Source organism: Acinonyx jubatus, chromosome C1 (assembly GCF_027475565.1).
Source record: "Acinonyx jubatus isolate Ajub_Pintada_27869175 chromosome C1, VMU_Ajub_asm_v1.0, whole genome shotgun sequence".
NCBI lineage: Eukaryota > Metazoa > Chordata > Mammalia > Carnivora > Felidae > Acinonyx > Acinonyx jubatus.
Genome location: NC_069381.1, coordinates 118,091,175 through 118,110,851, shown reverse-complemented (window position 1 = coordinate 118,110,851; position 19,677 = coordinate 118,091,175). Strand labels below are relative to the sequence as shown.

The 19,677-nt window shown below is 40.3% G+C and overlaps 1 protein-coding gene across 3 annotated transcripts in view; it reads left to right on the top strand.

Moving 5' to 3' along the window:
- The window catches only part of INSIG2 (insulin induced gene 2), a 54,757-nt gene that overhangs the window by 10,891 nt on the left and 24,189 nt on the right, over window positions 1-19,677 (top strand). Inside the window, exons 3-6 of one of the 3 annotated variants that reach the window (XM_053214914.1) lie at window positions 2,316-2,440; window positions 5,925-6,091; window positions 6,256-6,355; window positions 9,771-12,298. In XM_053214914.1, coding sequence (XP_053070889.1) covers window positions 2,316-2,440; window positions 5,925-6,091; window positions 6,256-6,355; window positions 9,771-9,797 — 419 coding nt within the window. In that variant the 3' untranslated portion in view covers window positions 9,798-12,298. Of the gene's footprint in view, window positions 1-2,315; window positions 2,441-5,924; window positions 6,092-6,255; window positions 6,356-7,333; window positions 9,499-9,770; window positions 12,299-19,677 lie in introns of those variants that run through there. The other 2 variants (XM_015062528.3, XM_053214915.1) reach the window with 2 other exon arrangements.

Here is a 19,677-nt window from a genome sequence, read left to right as displayed (position 1 = left end):
ACTTATTCTGGTTTTGGCTTGGTAGGCTGTAACTGGTCCCTGGGAAATAGCTTAAATCTATCCCAAGCAGTGTTAGTTTGCATCAGAGAACCCTGCGATTAAGCAGGACGATGTTTGCATGTAATGTTACACTGGCACGATTTTAACGGTCTCTCTTGTTAGGATAAGAAAGTGGAGAAAGACGAAAAGAGGCCCAGGCATACTTCTGCTGAGCTCTCAAACAGTGGAGCCTCACTAAGCTGTAGATATTGTGATCAGACTCTGCCATGCCTTTATTTAAAGGGAAGGAAGAAGACATTTAATGGGAAGTGACAGGCTTCCTCGAATTCTCCTTCTCAGGGAGCATCCGAGAACCATGCATACTCAATGGATTTGATTTTTATTGGCAAATCCCAAGGTTGGCAGCGTGGCAGTTTAAATTCCTTTTTGTGTTTTTGCTTTCTCTCCTCAGTTGTCTCTCCCTTGTGAGTCTGACATCACATGCATACAAATCTAGTCAATTTTACTTACTTATTTCTTTGCACACACGTCAGTATTCTCTATGTGATAATTCTTTACCTATGGCATCGGCTGCTGAGGAAAATTGACTTGGAATGCCTGATCTTGGTTGATTTCACTCAGCAACAGGCAGAGGGAGGAGAGGGAGAGCGAGAGTGAGGAATGATATGAGCTGTTAGTTTCATGACCCCTTGAGAAAAAAAAAAAAAAGAGGTAGCATTCGTTTAGATATATTTCAACTGTTAGGCATGCTTGGTGCCATTTTAATTTTGTAGAAATTTGGAAGTGCTGTCAGTTAATCTCACAGGATTTTAGAGCCGAGACTTTTAAATAGGAATAGGATATGAAAGTTTTAAATTTACTAACAGATTTTGGAGGTCTGCATTGCTGAAATTTGTTGTTAATCTCTTGATGGTCGGCGAACCCGCTATGCTCAGCAAAAGCCTAACTCAGGAGAGCGCTTTCAGATTTGTAGATTAGGACACAGATATATCATTGTAGCAGCTCACCTCCAGATGGTAGACTGCTCCACTGGTCTGCTAGCCTGTGATTTGTGATATTAATTGATTTTCATTTTTCCTTAATGATTGGATGCATCATTTGTTAAGGTATAGCTAGCCACTCCCGGGCCAGGCAGGGGTTCCTGGTCCTCAGGCACGCAGATCTTGGTACAGTAATTTCAAGATACATCATAGGTAGCATTGGGCCTTCTAAACATGCTTTTCAACTATTGTAACAGTTGTGTCTTTAACTTAATGGCAACATATCCATTCTGTTTTTAGGAAGTTTAGCAAATCAAAGCTGCCTAGCTATTTCCTGTTTAATTTAATCTGTAAAAGTACATTTTCCTTATAACTTGCTGAAGACTGTTTTGATGCATTAAGGTCTTTTTTTAATGACTAACTTAGCTTTTAAAATCCTCTCCCATTAAATGAATAAAATGTTGAAGTTTGACAAGTATTTTAATTAAAAATCGGGTGCAAGTATTCTGAGTCTCAATCATAGACATTTTGCATACAGTTATTCATAACTACACACTTAACATTAAAGATGTTTTTTCTAAAACTAAGAAATGTACTAAAATCATTCCTCCTTATCTTTTTAAGAGTAAATTTAAATTTTAACTGAAATTTATAGTTCTTATAGATTATATTTCCTAAGTTTTTTCTATGTGCAGAAGGAGGCTCAAATGTAGATTTCTGTTGTAAGTTTCCCCGTTTTGACAATATGACCTAGAGTCTCATTAGAGGGCCAGGGTGCAGGGGAACGTTGGGACCCAGCACTGGGTGCAGGAGACAAGCTGGAGGAACTAAGATAATCTGTGTAGCAGGACAGCCATCGCCATCCAAACGAGCACGGTGTGTGTGATGAGCTTATTATATGAGTTTACGCTTCTAGCTTTCTTTAGATAGTTTGTGGCATTATATAGCATGTTTCATGGTTATGTAGTTTAGAGAGAACATTGCTTAACTGCCAACTGGTTTGATGCTTTTCAAATCTCAGGGATAGTAGTAGTAGAAAAGTAGCATGAATCATCTAGTGCAAAGTGCTAAATTGTGAATCATGCACTGAAATGGTGCTCTGCCAGTTACAGTTGAGGATACTGTGGTAAGCATTTACAGCGCTTTCTTCAGCGGTGGTATCTTTTTTCTTTTGGGACGTAAGTTTAAAAATATCCGTGATTGATGTTAAATAACTTGAAGAGCTTTTTAAACAGTCTTTCAAATGGTTATGGGGATTGTAGCTCTTTTAGCTTAAGTTTTGCCGGTATAGCATTGGAGATGACTTAATTTTTTTTTTTCTCCTTTTTTCCACAGCTGTGATTGGGTTATTATACCCCTGCATTGACAGGCATCTAGGAGAACCACATAAATTTAAAAGAGAGTGGTCCAGTGTGATGCGGTGCGTAGCCGTCTTTGTTGGTATAAATCATGCCAGCGCTGTATCCTTTCCGCTGTAACAAAATGCATAATCACAAAGCAGCTCCAACAAACCAAAGGTTAAATAGTCCCTTGCAACTTCACTGTTGTCAAACTGTGCTGTGTCTCCTTAGCCAGAAAAAGAATGTGTGCGGTGTTGTTGAAACATCACAGGAGCAGCTGTGGGCTTACAGGGAGGGGTAGAGCCTTTCATTTACATCTTCAGTATCACTTAGAAACTTCTCATGTTTAAAAACTGTGCATGTTTTTCTTAAAGTAGCTTACTTCATTACTTCCGTATAGTTTCGGTAACTCTGAGATTGAAACAGGTACATTTTCAAAGGATTTCTTTCCTCTTTTTTCATTTAAGACTTGCCAAAAAGGACATGTGGTGGCTTCATGCTGGCTTCTTTTTTTTTTTTTTTTAGTTTGTTCCTAACTTAAGGAACCTGTAATTTTTTCAGAAAAAGTCAGACTCATCTATTGGTTCTAATCAATGCCAGAAAACCACATAAATGTTCTTAAAGGTGGCATAATGAAAATATTCAGCTTGGACATTGACCAAAAAGAACTTTTTTGCCTAAGGGACATATTTTTAAAATTTGATCATTTAAGGATTCTGACAATTTATTTTGTGATGAATGAGTATTTTTATTTTTTTGGGGTTTTCTTATTTACAAATCTGTTTAATGTTTATTTTTGAGAGAGAGAGAGAGACAGAGCTCAAGTGAGAGATGGGCAAAGAGAGAGAGACAGACACAGAATCCGAAGCAGTCTCCAGGCTCTGAGCTGTCAGCACAGAGCCTGACACAGGGCTTGAACTCACGAACCATGAGATCATGACCTGAGCTGAAGTTGGATGCTTAGCCAACTGAGCCACCCAGGCGCCCCTGAATGAGTATTTTTATAGTGTCCTTGCTAGAAGGGTGAAGTGGCCTCTGTTTCCCTTCTCCCCACTGTCTTCTCCCCCACAGCACAGAGAAAAATGTCAACCCCAGAACAAACGTTTTTGGCCTCGTAAGGTTTTTATCCTGTCATCCTCCCTGCTTCTCTTCTCCCCCACCCCTGACTTTCCTTTGTAAAAGAGAGTCTGGGACATGCTAGTTCAGTCATCCCTTTTTTTCTAGAAGATGTGGCTTAGAGAGTGGAGGGGCAGGAGCTCTGGTGCTGGGATGAGCGTGGAATGCGGGCCAGGCTGCCCAGGGTTCCCTCCTGTGGCTCTGTACCAGGCTCAGGGCTGGCAGTTAGCTGGAGAGAGGCGAGGTCACATGACAGGTAGATTCCTTGTCGGTCATGTGGCAGGTAGATTCCTTGTCGGTCATGTGGCAGGTAGATTCCTTGTCTTTTACAGAAAATACTGAGGTATTCTGGAAAGGCTTGGGAGGAGGAATGGAGGCAAGCGATAGGGTCCTCGATTCCACAAACACATCTCCTTTCTCTTCCCAATTGTGTTAGCCCTTAGGGCTCTGTGAATTTGGAAGGCCCTCAGTGGCGGTTATTATTTTGGTTTCCCATTTCCTTTTACATGAAAGAATTTCCTAACATGTTTAGCTTGGTGACATCTTTGAGATTTAGGATTTTATAACAAACATATCTAGTGATTAGAAGGGTTTAAAAAGATAGACTCCTGGAATATTCTATCTAGAGGACAACTAGAAATCACCCAGTTCTACATTTTCTTTATAAAGATAGTAAGACAAATGAAAGCTGGAGGGGTTGGGTACTTTGCTAAAGCGTTCATACTGCAAGGTAGGACAGAGCTGAGACCGGACCCCGGAGATCCTGACTCAGTCTACGAAGGGCTGCTTCTTCTATTCCAGAGCCTTATAAGCGTGTAAATTCCTCTCCAACTGGTAGATTAGATGGCTCTACTGTAGATGTTTCAGGTGTTTTTGAATAGAGACATTTAAATAGCCTTTTCTGGGATTTAAAAACCTTTATATGTCTAATTTAAATTTTTTGCTTTGGTCATTTTCTTTCTCTGTCAATGAAACACTTGAATATAGCAAGTTTTAACTGTTCTGCCTGCCCTTTAAGTAAAATCCAAAATGTTGGCAAAATTTTAGCATAAATTTATAATGTAGACTTGATATTAGGTCCCTTAGATTTGAGAAATGACATGATACTATTTTTCAGATTAATGTGTTTTACCTGTTTACCTTATTTAGCTTTGACCCTTAATGAAGTTAATTTAGTTATCATAGGTAGCACTCAGTTAATATCAAATTTTGCTCTTTAAACGCATGTTTATTGCATAGAAAAATCAGAGCATATAACCTTTTCTTTGGAGTTTTAGGTATAATGCCTGCTAAAGAATAAGGAAGCTTTTCCAGAAAGCATACAATAAACTATAGGTTTTTTGTTAAGTCAAGCCTAATCAAGAAATGACCTTGAGGGAGTGGCCAACAATAGCCCTCGGATACTGAGACGTTAAGCAAACCTGAATTCTAGGTTTTGGAGATACCAGATGGTATGGTGGAGGAAGGGGGATGGTGGTAAACAGGATGTTAAAAGGAAGTAAGAAATAGTTTTGTATGCATTTTTTGAACTTCTTCTCTCTTCTCTAGTTGCAGCATGGCCAGTTAGCTTGGCGAAATATCTAGTCTCCCCTGGGGAGCTGGATATAGTGCCAAGATGTGGCCTTTGGGACATAGATAATGCCCTTTTAATGATACTTGAAATTAATTCCTTTAGTGTAATCCTCTAGCAAAGAAATGAGAAAATTGAATTTGTAAAGCTTCGTTTTGCCCAGAGATTTTGGAGTAGAAAAGGGCCGTACATTTGTGAATAGATGCTTAAGTAGGTGACGGAAATAAAATATCATTTGAGCAAACTGTCCTATACCAGAAAGTCTCAGGCACCAAAATAGCTTGGCAGGTTGCAAGATAATGTTCACTTCAAGGCTTTATCCTCAACAAATTAAAACTAGAACAGTTGACATAATAGAAAGGGATACTGTGTCCTTGGTACTCTTGTTTCTGAACTGCATTATTATAAAATGTGTCTGTCAGTAAATCATATAGAGAATGTGGTACCCTGTTAAATAGCTGTCAACTCTTCTATTTTCAAGTTCTTGTATGATTCTCAAGTAATTCTGAACCTGTTTGAGAAGTGATATTGGTTTCTTTTTTAGCAAAAGTACGTTCCTTTAGCAATACTTGTGTTCTGAGGCTTCTGGTTACATTTTTAGCCAAGAAAGCATTTCTCAAATAATGGGTCTGATCTTATAATTGTGACTGTTAGATAGAGTGCTATTTTTTTTTTTTTTAAGGAATTACAGGTAGGTGGGATCTATTAATGAAATTATCATGCGCTCTGTGTATCTTTAGTAAATATCAGAGAGAGTTAGTATCCCCCAGTGTCAATATGTTGTATGAAAAGACTGACCACGCTCTGGAATAAGCAATCAATTCCCGTCCCAACAGTAACATCTCTTATTTTAGAAAAACGAACAGGTGGTGTTATGTGGCTACAAGTTTTAAGATGATTCTTTAACACAGATCTCAGAAAGTGGATTTTGATAACAACATACAGTTGTCCCTCACACTGGCTGCACTCTCCATTGGACTGTGGTGGACATTTGATAGATCTAGAAGTGGTTTTGGCCTTGGAGTAGGAATTGCTTTCTTGGCAACCTTGGTCACTCAACTGCTAGTCTATAATGGTGTTTATCAGTAAGTATTCTTTTTGGTGCTTGTTTCCTAAAATAAATGACAAATGATTTCAGAATTGAGCTTTTAAAATGGGTTAGCCACTTTACAGAGTAACAGCTTATTTCCATTAATAAGTGTCATTGTACTTCCTTGGTGGGTTGTTAAAAACATTTCTATTATTCTAGATATACATCTCCAGATTTTCTCTATGTTCGCTCTTGGTTACCGTGTATATTTTTTGCTGGAGGCATAACAATGGGAAACATTGGTCGACAACTGGCAATGGTAAGCTGATGCTTATTTCATCTGTTATTGAGATGGGAGACAGGTCTTCTCCAAACCAAGCATACGAGAAGTCAGAGGAACCACTGGACAGAAAAACTAAAATGTGTTACAGATAAGGTGCTATGACTTATCCTCTAATTTTAAAAAACTAATCTATAGGTTTCTACTCCATCAAAGAGACAATTTTAAAGGTGAAAAGAGACATGACTAGTAACTGTGTTACTTCAGTGGTTATAAATTAGGACCATCTCTGGCAAATCAAGGTGTTTGATCATTTTAGTTAAAAAGAAAAAGGACACTGTCGATAGCCCCAGTCATAGATGGCAAGGGTCAGACAGAAGCATTCAAGGGCCACAGCAGTTTCATGAATAAGTGCTGTCACTTTTATCGTTGTAGCCAGCTAGGCGAATTGAGTGGCTTATGTTACTGTCGTTTTAATAATCTAGCCACCCAGTTATCTTAAGCCTCCTAGTTTCCCTTATTTTGAATTGTGGGTGTACATCTATAGCTGTACTTTTAAAATAACTGTTTTGACCAGAAGATTTTGCTAATGTAACAGATTTTTTCCTTGAAATTGTAAAGCTATTTGAGAAAATATTATCTGAATTCACTGTATCAGTCCTGTCATTAAGTTCATGACCTTTCCTTTGCTGATTCACCTTACTGAGCACTCAAAGAAACCCATTCTGCTTCCTTTCATGTTGTAAGATTGATCTGAATCATACTGTTGTTATTTGCTTGAAATGCAGTAACCTTGTCTTTTGCCTGCATTTTCTATGTCTCCTTTCACTTCTAGACTGTGAACTTTCTTTTTCCCTATCACATTTGTCATTTAATTCAAATCATCGCATAACTCTCAGATTCTTTGGCAAATAAAGTGGGCATGTGTTAATAAAGTATTAATTTTTAGTTTATATGGAAATTGGTATCCCAAATAAACCTTAATCTGTTAACCTTTTAACCTTTTAATTTTTACAGTATGAATGTAAAGTTATCGCAGAAAAATCTCATCAGGAATGAAGAAGGCAAAAATATATCTTTTGTACAGAAAAACAAGCTGAAAAGGGCATGATAGCTATACCAACAAAACGCCAGACTGTAAAATTGCTAGGATGCAGTTTTCCCCTTGATTGGTGTATAGGTGTGTGTGTGTGTGTGCGCGTGTGTGTGTGTGTGTGTGTATGTGTGTGTGTATATATATATGCATATGTATATACACATATATATGTATATATATACAAGTATATACGTGTATATATACATATATATGTATATATTTACACACACATACATACACACATGCACATGTGCATATACATGCACATACGCATATATTACTGCAATCTGTGATTGCTTCATCTGTAAATCAGTTACAAACCTTTATGTATTTGACTTAAATAACTATAAAATATATATATGCACTACATTAAAAACATGTTCATTAATAGATGAAATTTTTAAATTAATTTTTTAAACATACCATATATTGTATCACAATGTTGATGTGCCAAAATATTCTGTTATTGTCATGCAGAGTATAAGAATGCTTGAACTGTTAATAAACTTAGTGAAATAAAATAGGAGGAAAGCCAAAAAAAAAAAAAAAAGAAAAACAAAAATGGAAAGCTGGCATATTCTCTTGTGCTTACTGTTGTGCCTTTTTATTTTTCTAATCACAGCAGTATGAGCTATGGGTGCCCTAATGTGTGGTTAGTTTCTATTTTAATGTTGTCTCAGAGAGCTTTGGGTGTTTTAATTTATAATGAAAATGAACGTCTGTAGAACATTTTCAAACCTGCATTACTGGAGAGAGTCCAAAAAAGGAATTACACTGGAGGTAAAAGTGTTGAGCAGGAGAGGTTAGCAGCATTAAATTGTTTTAAGTCTAATCTGCGAGACTATATATAATTAAAAGAAGGTACCATTGGGAAATTTAGCTGGAATGAATGTGTTTTAGAAATACAAAAATGACCTTTTACAGTGCTACAAAGTGTTAAATGATATTGTCATTTGTAATACAGAATCCCATTCCTTTTGCACATGGAACACACAAAAAAACCCCAAACCGATCAAAATGAAGTTTCTAATTCTCCTGGGTTCTGTAATCTGTTGGGCTCTGTAAAGCAAACCACATTAACCAGGCTGGGTCATGTGACTGGTTATCATTGGAATGCCATCTGGGGAATGGATGAGCACATCACTTTTTAGGTATTCATATGCCCATTAGTGAGTAGTTTAAGCCTGTTTAAGAATGTACTGAGATGGCATATTGTGCATGTTAAAGATCTTGATAACAGTTTTGTGCATCTCCTTCTAACACCTAGAACCATGTAAGTGTGATTTAAACATATTTTTAGTTAAATTTTTTCCCAGTTTTTATTGATGGCAGTTGTCTGATACAAAAGGGTGGAGCTTTCTGCTTACTGTGTGTGTGTGTGTGTGTGTGTGTGTGTGTGTGTGTGTGTGTGTGTGCGCGCGCGCGCGCACGTGCACTGAGTTGAGTGAGAGAGAGGATGTACATGTAAAAATGTATGTGCATGTGCCCATGCTCTCATAATACGTCAACTAGATATCTTGTAATTTTTGGTTTTAAAACCATTGCTACCAGTCTGAGATCTTGTATGCCAAACTTTAATCTGCTTTTACGTTTTAAGGCTGAAAGTGAGAAAATCCTAAAAGGATTTCATATTGAATATATGTACACAATCTTAACTATAGTGGTGGTAAACATACTACTATAATTTATTATTCTATCTTCCAGATAATGTTATTCATTTAGAACAAATAAGGTATATTTTTAGAATCAACTTTGTAAGCACTATAAATCTTTAATAAGTTATAAGGTCTATGATGTGTTTACTTTGAAAATTGCTGTTAAAAGCAAGATGTATTAAATATATAATTATCATCTTGGTTAAGAGTCTTTTTTTCTTCCCTGTGGTAAATCTTAGAATCTAATACGGATGATTAATTTAATAAAATTAACATGTATGGTTGAATTTGCTAAGAAATAATGAAAGGGAACCAAGTCGAGTGTTATAGGAATTGAATGATTATCATTTTGGAATTCTTAAATTATTTTTAGATCATCTAGAAAACAAGATATTGATGGCAAAAATAAAATTGTTTTGATATTTTGATAAGTATGTGAATATATTACATCTTTTTTTTTGCAATGAAAGAAAGTGGTAAACATCTTTTAACATTGCTACATTGTCATTGCTTCCTTTTTTTAAAGTTCTGGAAATTGAATGCTTGAAAACTGAGACTAAATTCTGCAAAAGCACAAGAAAACAGTTAACTAGCCAGAATCCTGCTAATACTTTTGTTATAAATGTATTTCTTTGCAAAACCTTTATTAAGGTCACTGGAACCTCTCAGTGGTGCATACATTCACACATCTTGTATTTTCTAGGTGGAATCCAGACTTGGTCAGTATTAAATACCTCTCTGATCTTGGCTCACAGTGGAGTACAGCTGACCCTTGAAACAATGTGGGGGGTAGGGGTGCTACCCGCACCCAGTCGAAAATCCATGTATAATTGTTGACTCCCCAAAACTTAACTACTCATAGCCTTACCAATAACATAAATAGTTGGTATCATATACTGTATTCTTGTAATAAAGATAGAGAAAATAAAATGTTCTTAAGAAAATCATAAGGAAGAAGAAATGCATTTACAGTACTGTACTCTGTTTATCAAAAAACAATGCACGTGTAGGTGGACCCGTGCAGCTCAAACCTACGTTGTTGAAGAATCAAACTGTGTATTCTTCAGAAGGTAGTTCTTCCAGTGATGGTCTGTGTGTAGCAGAGTCCTAGCTTTATGCATCTGGAAGAGTGCTCTTTTCTCCCAGAACATCTTATCAGGCCTTAGAATTCTAGGTTCCTGGTTTCCCACTGCTCCCATCATGCTGAAGACTTTTAACTCATTGTTTATGCACTTTGAATCTGTGTGCTCAACATCTTCAATTCTGGAAACATTTTAAATCTGGCTGCCTATTGGAATTATACAGAAATTTGTAAAGAATGCTAATGCCTGGCTTCCACCTTTGGAGACTCTAAAATCATTGGCCTGTGGTATGCCCCGCACTTTAGGATCTTCATAAATTCTGCAGGCGGTTTTAATGTGCAGCCCAGATTGCCACTCATTGGTGTGGATTCGTGTGAGATGAAGAGCATGTTTGAGGTCAGAGAGATATTGTAACTTGGGGAACAAAGAGCAAGGGAAACATTGGCATACATTTTGGACTAGGTCATCTGAACTTGATGACGTGAGCGTGGAGGTGAAGGAAGAGGAAGTGTGACTTAATGTTTATTCTTTGGAAAACTAGGTGGATGGCATTTCTGTAAACCAAAGAGGAATATAGGGAAGCAGATGAGTGAGTAAAGTTAGTGAGTCTAGTTTGATAAGTTGAGGTCCAGGTATGTCAGGGACGTCTGGTAAAGATGCGTCATAAGCAGTCAGATAGTTGAGTCTGGGTTATTGGATGTAAATGGGGGAGGTCATTGTTGGCATATGTCCATGGTCCTTGAAGCTGTGGGCATGGGTGTGATCCCCTAGGGAGCATGTTACCGTGAAGGGAGACAGATCTGAGGCATGCTGGCATGTTAGCAGAGGGGTTGGAGGAAGTGGGGAGGGTGCTGTCACAAGTGGGAGGAGAAAGAGAAGAGTGATGTGGTTCAAGCCAGAGCAGAAGGCAGTTCCAGACAGGAGAGCTGGTAGTATGAAGTGCAGTTGGAAGGAATAACCAACCTTAGAGATAAAGGAGATGTATGGTTTATGTTGAAAAGTGCTTTTCTTTTTTTGTTTTTTAATGTTTATTTATTTCTGAGACACAGAGAGACAGAGCATGAGTCGGGGAGGAGCAGAGAGAGAGCGGGGGGACACAGAATCCGAAGCAAGCTCCAGGCTCTGAGCTGTCAGCACAGAGCCTGACGCGGGGCTCGAACTCACAAACCGCGAGATCATGACCTGAGCCAAAGCCAGACGCTCAACTGACTGAGCCACCCCGGTGCCCCGAAAAATGCTTTTCTTAACCTATTGTATCTTCACATTTAAAATATTTCATTGTATACTAATAGCTCTCAAAAGATATTTGGGAAACGCCTGATCATATACTAAGCCATTTATTATGAGCGAGGGGAGCTGAGGTGAGCTAGAGGACTTTGAAAGATGGTGGAGGTTTGGACAGCCTCTATGAAGAATGGACACAGGGACTGACAAAAGATGAAGAAAGAATTTCTAGAGGGTTTTGAGTCCATCAAGGACTCAAGTGAGGCCCCAGATGAGACACTTGACATGGAGCCAACAGTCAACTTGGTTATGCCATGTCTGGGGGCTCAGTAGCCCAGGAGTTAGGGCAGTTGTGATGGCAGAGATTGATTCTAGTTAGGAATTTGTTGGAAGACGTGGCATAACGGCCATGTGAGAAATTAACGGAGGCCTAACAAAAGATCAGGAGTCTTGCTTGGGATCCAGGCAAATTGGAGAAGGAAGGTGAACCAGCAGTGCTGACCTGACAGTGTGAAAGAATCAGGTAAGCTACAAGGACTGCACATCTTGAGGTAAAAAACATTTTTTCTAAGAAGGTCATAGGCTTCTACAAATAGAGTTTGTGGTCAGCAGTTTAGTGGAACGTTTCCAACTCTTGAGGTCCAAGGTGCGATGTAAACAACTTTGTTCACATAGTTCCCTTAAGTGGGTGGAGAAGCACAGCAGCGGAGTGGAGACCCAAGGCCTGGGTGACCAGCTGTTAACAGTGGCGTTGGTGTTACCTGGAAAAATCTCAGAGGTGGGGTGGAAAGAAAGATCTGATCTGTAGTCCTCCTGACCATGTGAATGAAATACTTATCCAGCTGCCTTGATTGTATTGGGATTTTAATTAGAGTCCTTTCTCCCTTCTTTTATTGATTTATTTTTAGGGTTTTTTTTTTTTTTTCGTCATCCTACATATTCTGATGTAGAGGAGTAGGTCTTTTTCTATTAATCCTGTTCAATCAGAGACATCTCCTCTTTAATTCTGGGCTATTTTTTTTTTTTGTCTTTGCTCTTATTATTCTTTTGTTCTCTATTCTTCTCAAATTCCTCCATTTAAGAGATCTTTGACCTTTTGTTTCTGTTTTCTGTGTATCCTTTAGCTTTTCTCTGTTGTGCTACACTCTAGAAGAATTAACTGGATCTTCTAGCTCAGTGAGTTGCTCTTCAGCTGTATCATTCAGCGTTCAGCCATCACTAGGCTTTTACTTTCAGTGGTCACAGTTTTAATTTCAAAGCTATTTATGTATGTGTGTATGTATGTATGTATGTATTTATTTGGAAATGCGTTGCCATTCTTATATTTTTCTTGTATTTTTTGAGGCTAGTAATTATTCTTCTTTTAAAGTTCTAAACTCAGGGCACCTGGGTGATGCAGTTGGTTAAGCATCCGACTTCGGCTCTGGTCATGATCTCACAGTTCGTGCGTTTGCGCCCCACGTCAGACTCTGTGCTGACAGCTCAGAGCCTGGAGCCTGCTTCAGATTCTGTACCTCCCTCTCTCGCTGCCCTTCCCCCACTCACGTGCTGTCTCTGTCTCTCAGAAATAAATAAGCATTAATTTTTTTTTTTTTTTAAGTTCTAAACTCTTCTACAGAGCCATTGCAGGGGAAGGCAGGATGAGCCTGTATCACCAGCCTGTCTCTGGATGTGAGTGCTCCCTTGTTCGGCTTGGGTGGACTGCCATGCCTCTCCACTCCTGCCACTTTCACCTGGGGGCAGATACTGTGTTGTCTCTGCCCCGTCCAAGGTGGGCGAGTAGACATGTAGTTGGCCAGGTGGCTGCTTCCACAATAGCCTGCTTGAATGCATCAGGTCAGTTACTCTTGGTGTTTCCGTCTCAGAGCATCAGCCACCTCTGAGCTTAGAATCTCTGATTTCGTGTTTATAGCAAGTCCCCTCCTTTCGTATTCGGAACTGTGGTTTCTCTCCATCTCTCTGCTCTGGATTGTTTTCTCACTTCCAGGAGTTCCTTGTAGTGTTTGGTCCACGAAGGATACGGTCTTACTTGACAATATAGTTATGGATTCCTTGTCCTTTTAATTTTTGTTGTTATTTCTATGGATTGGGGGTAGGAGGGAGAAGCTATGGCTTTAGGGGTCTGCTGCCCCGATTCCACTTTCTCCACTTCCTTTTTATACCGTGAGATCATGCCATCTGCCTGTTCATTTGTCTTTACAGGCCGAAAACTCAATTTAGTTAGGAGCTGAGATAAATAGGTTAAGTCAGTGGTTTCTTGTTTGGCCTCAATAAAAATTGAGGTACGGAGAGTATTTTCCCTTTCGACATACATTCAGTTCATAGGGTTCATTGTGCCAGAGAGTATGAGTATCCTAGTGTCTGTTCCTTTATGCCTCCCTTCTCTTTACCACTGATGAAATCTGTGAAACCTGTCATCTTTCTTTGTGATTTACAAGACAGACTTTTCCAGGGTATGTCAACTGTTCCGAAGACAATGTTGTTAAGTATCAGATTTGGCAGATCAGATAGATAATGATGTGCCTGGGAAAGAATGGGCTATTGATGAGTCTCGTGTCAAAACTGATTGCCATATATGGGCAATTTTTCCCTTTCACCGTTTCCCCGGCTGTGGTCTGTGTGAGGATTTCATGAACAAGGGGCAGTTTTGATTCCACATCAGAACTGTACTCTAGTGTGACTGCACCCTTCTGCTTTTTTATGGCAGGATTTGCAACTGCTAATCTTCCTGTAGCTTCCCCAAAGGTGGGCGTTAGTAGGAATGAGCACGTAGGAAATATATACTGCCATTGAAAAAGAACCCTTTTTTATTACCGTTCAGAAAACAAATTCACTCAGCACTACTGTTTCCGTAAGATTGTTGCGTTTGCAAGATCTGTCTCTTCTTTAGAAACACTTTTTGAGGAAACTTGTACAGAATGATCACAGACCAATTCATTGTGATGAGCAATTGAGTAGACAAAGGAAAGAAAGAACCCAAGTGCTGAATCTGTTTGCTTTAGAAGAAAAGTTTCTAAAATGCATTCCCTGGGAATTTCTGCCACTGAATGAAACTCATTTCTATTCCCTTTATAGTCATCACATGTCACTCCTAGACCTTCTGGGAATGTCTACCCAACCAAAGTATGACAGTGGCAGTTCTGTTTTGAAACAGTCCTTTCTGCTTTTACAAAAGCCTGAGATTTTCCAGCAGGACGTTACAGAAAGACAAAGTGCTACCCCATCATTTTAGGATCAGCTGGATACGGCTGCTGCACGTAGTCTGCGCATTGGCCCAGGGAGCCCGTGGCCTGACAATTTGAAGATGAAGCTTAAAGATGTTTGTAAAGACAAATCTTTGTGGAATTTCCTGTGCCTCAGACCTAGTGTGTGTCAGTGTCATGCCTGTCTAAGAGAAAGCGGGTCAGTATACATCAAAGCAGATCTTTCCAGAATGTATGTAAAATTCATAATAAGGTTGAGTCAGGTTCAGCTTTTCTTCCAGAAAGAATAAATCAGCGACCCTTAAATGTTTGATAGTATTAGTTCTGGTTCTGGCTCCAACTAACTGTAAAGGGGCTGGGATGTGTAATCCCTCTCCCTGGGGGACAGGACAACGAGATACCGGTGATCAGTGGTAGTGTCGGCCACGGTTGGCGTAAGGCGTTTTGTAGCACTTTCTGCCCGCTAGCATATTTTCCCTCCTAAGTGATTCATAGTGAACACGACTATGAGAAAATAAAATACTTTTTGGTGGTCAAATTAAAATTATAGTCTTTAAGACACGTAACATAAAAACTTAGTATCCAAGTTCTAGAATGGTGGGAAAGAAGGAAGGGGCTCACTTTTGCCTTTTCCTACCATCTAAGAGAAGAAGTGAGGGGGAGGAAATGAATCCGGCTTTTGCTTTGTGCCTCCTATGAACATCCCCACCACACCCCTCCAGATATGGACTGTTTCATAGCTTCCAATGTCCAGGTTTTTCTTTCCTTTTTTTTTTTTTTTGATTTATTTTTGAGAACAGGCAGAGAGAGAGGCAGAGAATCCCAAGCAGGCTCTGTGCTGACAGCGCAGAGACCGACGCGGGCCTCAAACTCACAAACCTGTGAGAGAGACCATGACCTGAGCCAAAATCAGGAGTTGGGACACTTAACCGACTGAGCCACCCAGGCACCTCATTGTCCATGTTTTTCTGAAAGGCAGAACAGGGTTCCAAACTCTGGTCTGACTTGGCTCTAGCGACCAAGGGTTCCTCTCATCACCACACCGTGCTGTCCCTGCCGGTCCCTGCAAGTGGTTTCCATGTGTATTTCCAACAGATTTCTAAGGCCATCCCTTAGAGGGAGTGGCTTGGCGTGGTGGGCGTGGCTAACTCAGATGCACCCTCTACTTCACGGACATACCTTATGTTTAATATGCCACTCCACCCTGGAACCTGGGTTGTTTTAGAAAGCCAGTGTAAGCCTTCTTAGCCTCATGGCTTCTGCCCTCCATGAATGCTTTAGACATGGGCCTTGAGCCTCTCTTGATAATAGATGTTCTACCGTGGCCTCCACAGGCACCATCCCATGTGGAAATCTGACAGAATGGAAAGGAGATAAATTTTTTTAAACAGGTTTTGACTTCTGACCTTTTAAAAAGTTCAGGCTGGGAGAAGTCTGTGTGAATTATTATGCTTGGTGGTATCGTTTTTGATGCGCCCCATGATACCGGAGAACTGGTGTTGGGGGATCTGTGCAGATGGGTTGTATAGATGATACCTGCTGTGAGAATAAGGACATCATATTAACCCACTGGTCAGGAAAGGACATGATATTAACCCCACTGGTCTGAAGGGTGGGGACACGTGTAGGGGTGAGGTGTCAAACTCAGCTCAAGGAGGGGAGGGCATTTCTCCTTGGCATGGGATGGACAAGAAAACAACATGGACAGACAGATGACTCTACTCTGAAGAATCCAAAGTCCAGTCTGGAAGTAGTGAGGATGACAGAGGAAATGATGGCAGGTGGGACATGAAACATGGGGACACACTTCTCTTTTGGGGTTTAAATGACCCCTGTAAAGCCTGCAAGCAGGGCATAGCTTCTTGGGAAGGGTCCACAGCTGCCTGTGGGAATCATATCCTGAGGCTTACGCATCGAGACTACACTGTCTCCCACTGTTCACAGCATCCCCTTTATTTATAAATCACCATAACTGTCAGACTTTTTTGAAAAAGGATGTTCTGAGGCTGATCAAGGTGTGATCCTGAGGTTTGGCAGGGTGAATCAGGGAAACAGCCAGCCTTGGGAATCCGGCAAACCCAGGCTTGAACGCTGCATGAGTTCCTTATTGACCGGGACCCTGGGCGAGTCCCCCAAGCTTTCTAAACTTCCATCTTCTCATCTCTGAAATGGAGGTACAGTACCATTTTCCTTTGGGGCCTGGTAACATCAAATGCAATAATATGTAAACAGGCATTCGGTTACATAAATGTTCCTTTTTCTTCGGTTCCCACTTCAAAGTACAGGTACTGAGCCAACACATTAGTGCTTCCTTTGCATTTAGATACTCTCCTAATGTTTCTGTCAAAATGAAAGTATACGTAATGCCCAAATCCACTATGCCCACCCACCGCCCACCACCCAGAGCTTCACTCAGCAGGTTGCTTACAGGCCCCAGGCAGAAAAGTGGGGCAGAAGAGTGGCTAGTTGTTACTATACTGAGTGTTGGGTTGGAGGTTTGGCCAGTTTAGGCTGGGAACGTCTTCCAGGGACGGAAGCTCAGACGAGGTGCCACAGGATGGCGTGAGGACACCAGAGGGAAGGAAGGATGTGGGAAATAAGAGAGAGGTTTTGTCAACATCTTATTTTTGCCTAGGGATGATGGCTCTGTCCTCATACTTTACAGTGTCACCGCTGTGAGACTGTAGTTTCCTGAAGAAGGAGTTACATTTTAATTAGCCATACAGGTACCTGATTTCTTGATGTATCAGTCCTTTCCTCCAGGCCTCATCGTTTTGGATTCTTTTTGCCCCTGTCCGCCACTTGCTACTCCTCTTATGTGCATCAGAAGGAAAGCACCAAGCAGCCTGGAAATCCTATTACCAGACCTCAGGATATTAATTGTCGCATTCTCCCCCACGGTTACACAAGTGCTGAAAAAGTGGTTCTCTTTCAGTAGTGTCTTGTCAAAACGCCAGGCACAGTTTGTTTTTGACATTTGCTGCTACTGTTAAATAATAGTCTTGCTTCTGTCATAGCTAATGTTGACTTGAAGGCATTTGGAGGGCATTTCTCAACTCCAGCCTTAACAGTAAGACCTGGGTCTTGACAGATTTTTTTTTTTTTTTTTTTGCTTGCCCAAGGCAACCGAATGTAAGGGTTGCAACCTCTGCTTTTCCAACCTCAAGAAAATTTCATATGGCCACGCGCCACTTTAAAACTTCCAATGATTTGTGCGCACACCCTTGCACTCAGACGTACGTGCAGACGCACACGCGTACAAGCTGGAGTTCTTGGAGTGTTGCCATCCTAGGAACGACATTTGAATCAATTAAATAGTCTTCCATTTTAAGACCCCTTAAATCCTGGCTGTTCTGCCTTGGTAAACCTTTATCTTTGAAAATGTCGTACTTAATTATGGATCTCTTCAAAATCAATAAACAGTTTTATTGTTTCTGTATTTGCAACGGAGCAAGCCCTTGAGCACTGCCCAGCTAACAGCATGCACTCACTGCATGCCATCTGTCAGGGAGAGTCTGGGCTCTTCACACACAGCACTTTCTTCTGTTGCTGTGTCCATTAGAAATTTAATTTAGGCCCTTCTCCCCACTTGTGTGCGAAGGCATTTTTTTGCATCTCTCCCTGAATGTCTTTTAGACGAGTGTGTAGAGACCTTCTGATGGTATCGTAATTTCTGGAACGTGCACCATTTGTCAGGTAGTAGAGGGGAGGCTAAGCAAAAAAGATGGGGCAGAGCAAGTGAGAACTGTACAAGAATTCTGTGGAATTGCGTGGGAGCTGGCATCAATTGTATGTGAAGAGGCCAAGAAATGCACAGTTGGCTTCAAAGTAAATACCAAAGGAATGGTTAATTAGGCAGTTCTGTTCTGCAGTTGCGGAAAAATAGAAGTATACCAATCATTAGCATTTCCAATAACTAAGGCAACTTGTGTTTGGAGCTTTGTGGAACAGTAGACTGTAAGCCCAGGGGATAAGCATCCATCGTGCCCCGTGGCACACTTTTCTCTCACTACCCCTGCATCACAAAATTCGTCCTCAAATTTTGAGAAATAAGTTTTAGACATTTCCAAAATGGAAACTCTGAGCCTGTGAATCGCCATACTCTTACATCCTTTTATGCTCTCTTTCCTTTTATCCTGAGGCTGATGTTCGTTGGGGAGACTAGATGGCAGCGGTTTTTCTCCTGAGCAGACTATGGGCTCGTTTGAAATCAGGATGTAATTATCCTGTGATGAGTCACATGCATCACGTGGCCACAGAACTGAATTCTGAGATGCACAGAGAAGAATGGTAGAGCTAGGGGGGACCCTAACATTCATCTACGACAGCCCAATCTGGGCATTTTGCAAATACAGAAGCAAAACTCACGTTGCTTACCTGCTTGTCCCGGGTCATATAGCCTGTTAGTAGCAGAACGAGATGTTTCCGTAGTGTTAAGAGGGCGGTAACATTTCAAATTATGAAAAAAGGTAGATTCTATTTCATAACTATGGAAGATTTACGGCAGTGTTGACAACTGGTAGGAAATGGACATTCGTGAGTTGTGATTGTTTTGATTGTGAAGGGCATTATTATTTGTTACCTTAAGTGATAGGTGGTAAGTAACACTGAGCATTAATTATATGCTTACATATACTACCTTATTTAGTTACCCCATTAAAGCTATGAGGCCAGTATTATTACCTGTAAAGATATAAGATCAGTCCTTTATATGTGAAGAAACAGAGGCTTACAGAGGTCATAATCTGCCAACGTCACACGTAGGTAGACTCCACGGCTCAGGATGGAGCCCAAGCTCTCATTCTTCTCAGGCTGCACCTGTGCTCTGCTTGTGATGTCAACACAGGTGTAAAATGGAAGTGAAACGTTGGATGTGTCACATGTATGTGACAGTCATGTCCTTGCCCTTCCTAAACAAATGTAAATGTTAATTGGAACAATGAACCACTTCACTGGTACAATTCTTGGCAAAGACATGGCTTCCGAGCCTGAGATTTATTATTTTCTGATGAAGTAAGTTAGATGTCTTGAAGGAAGAGGTGTGGGAAAAGACTATCTGCGTCATGATGTAGTATAGTGGAGATATTTTTATAATATTTTT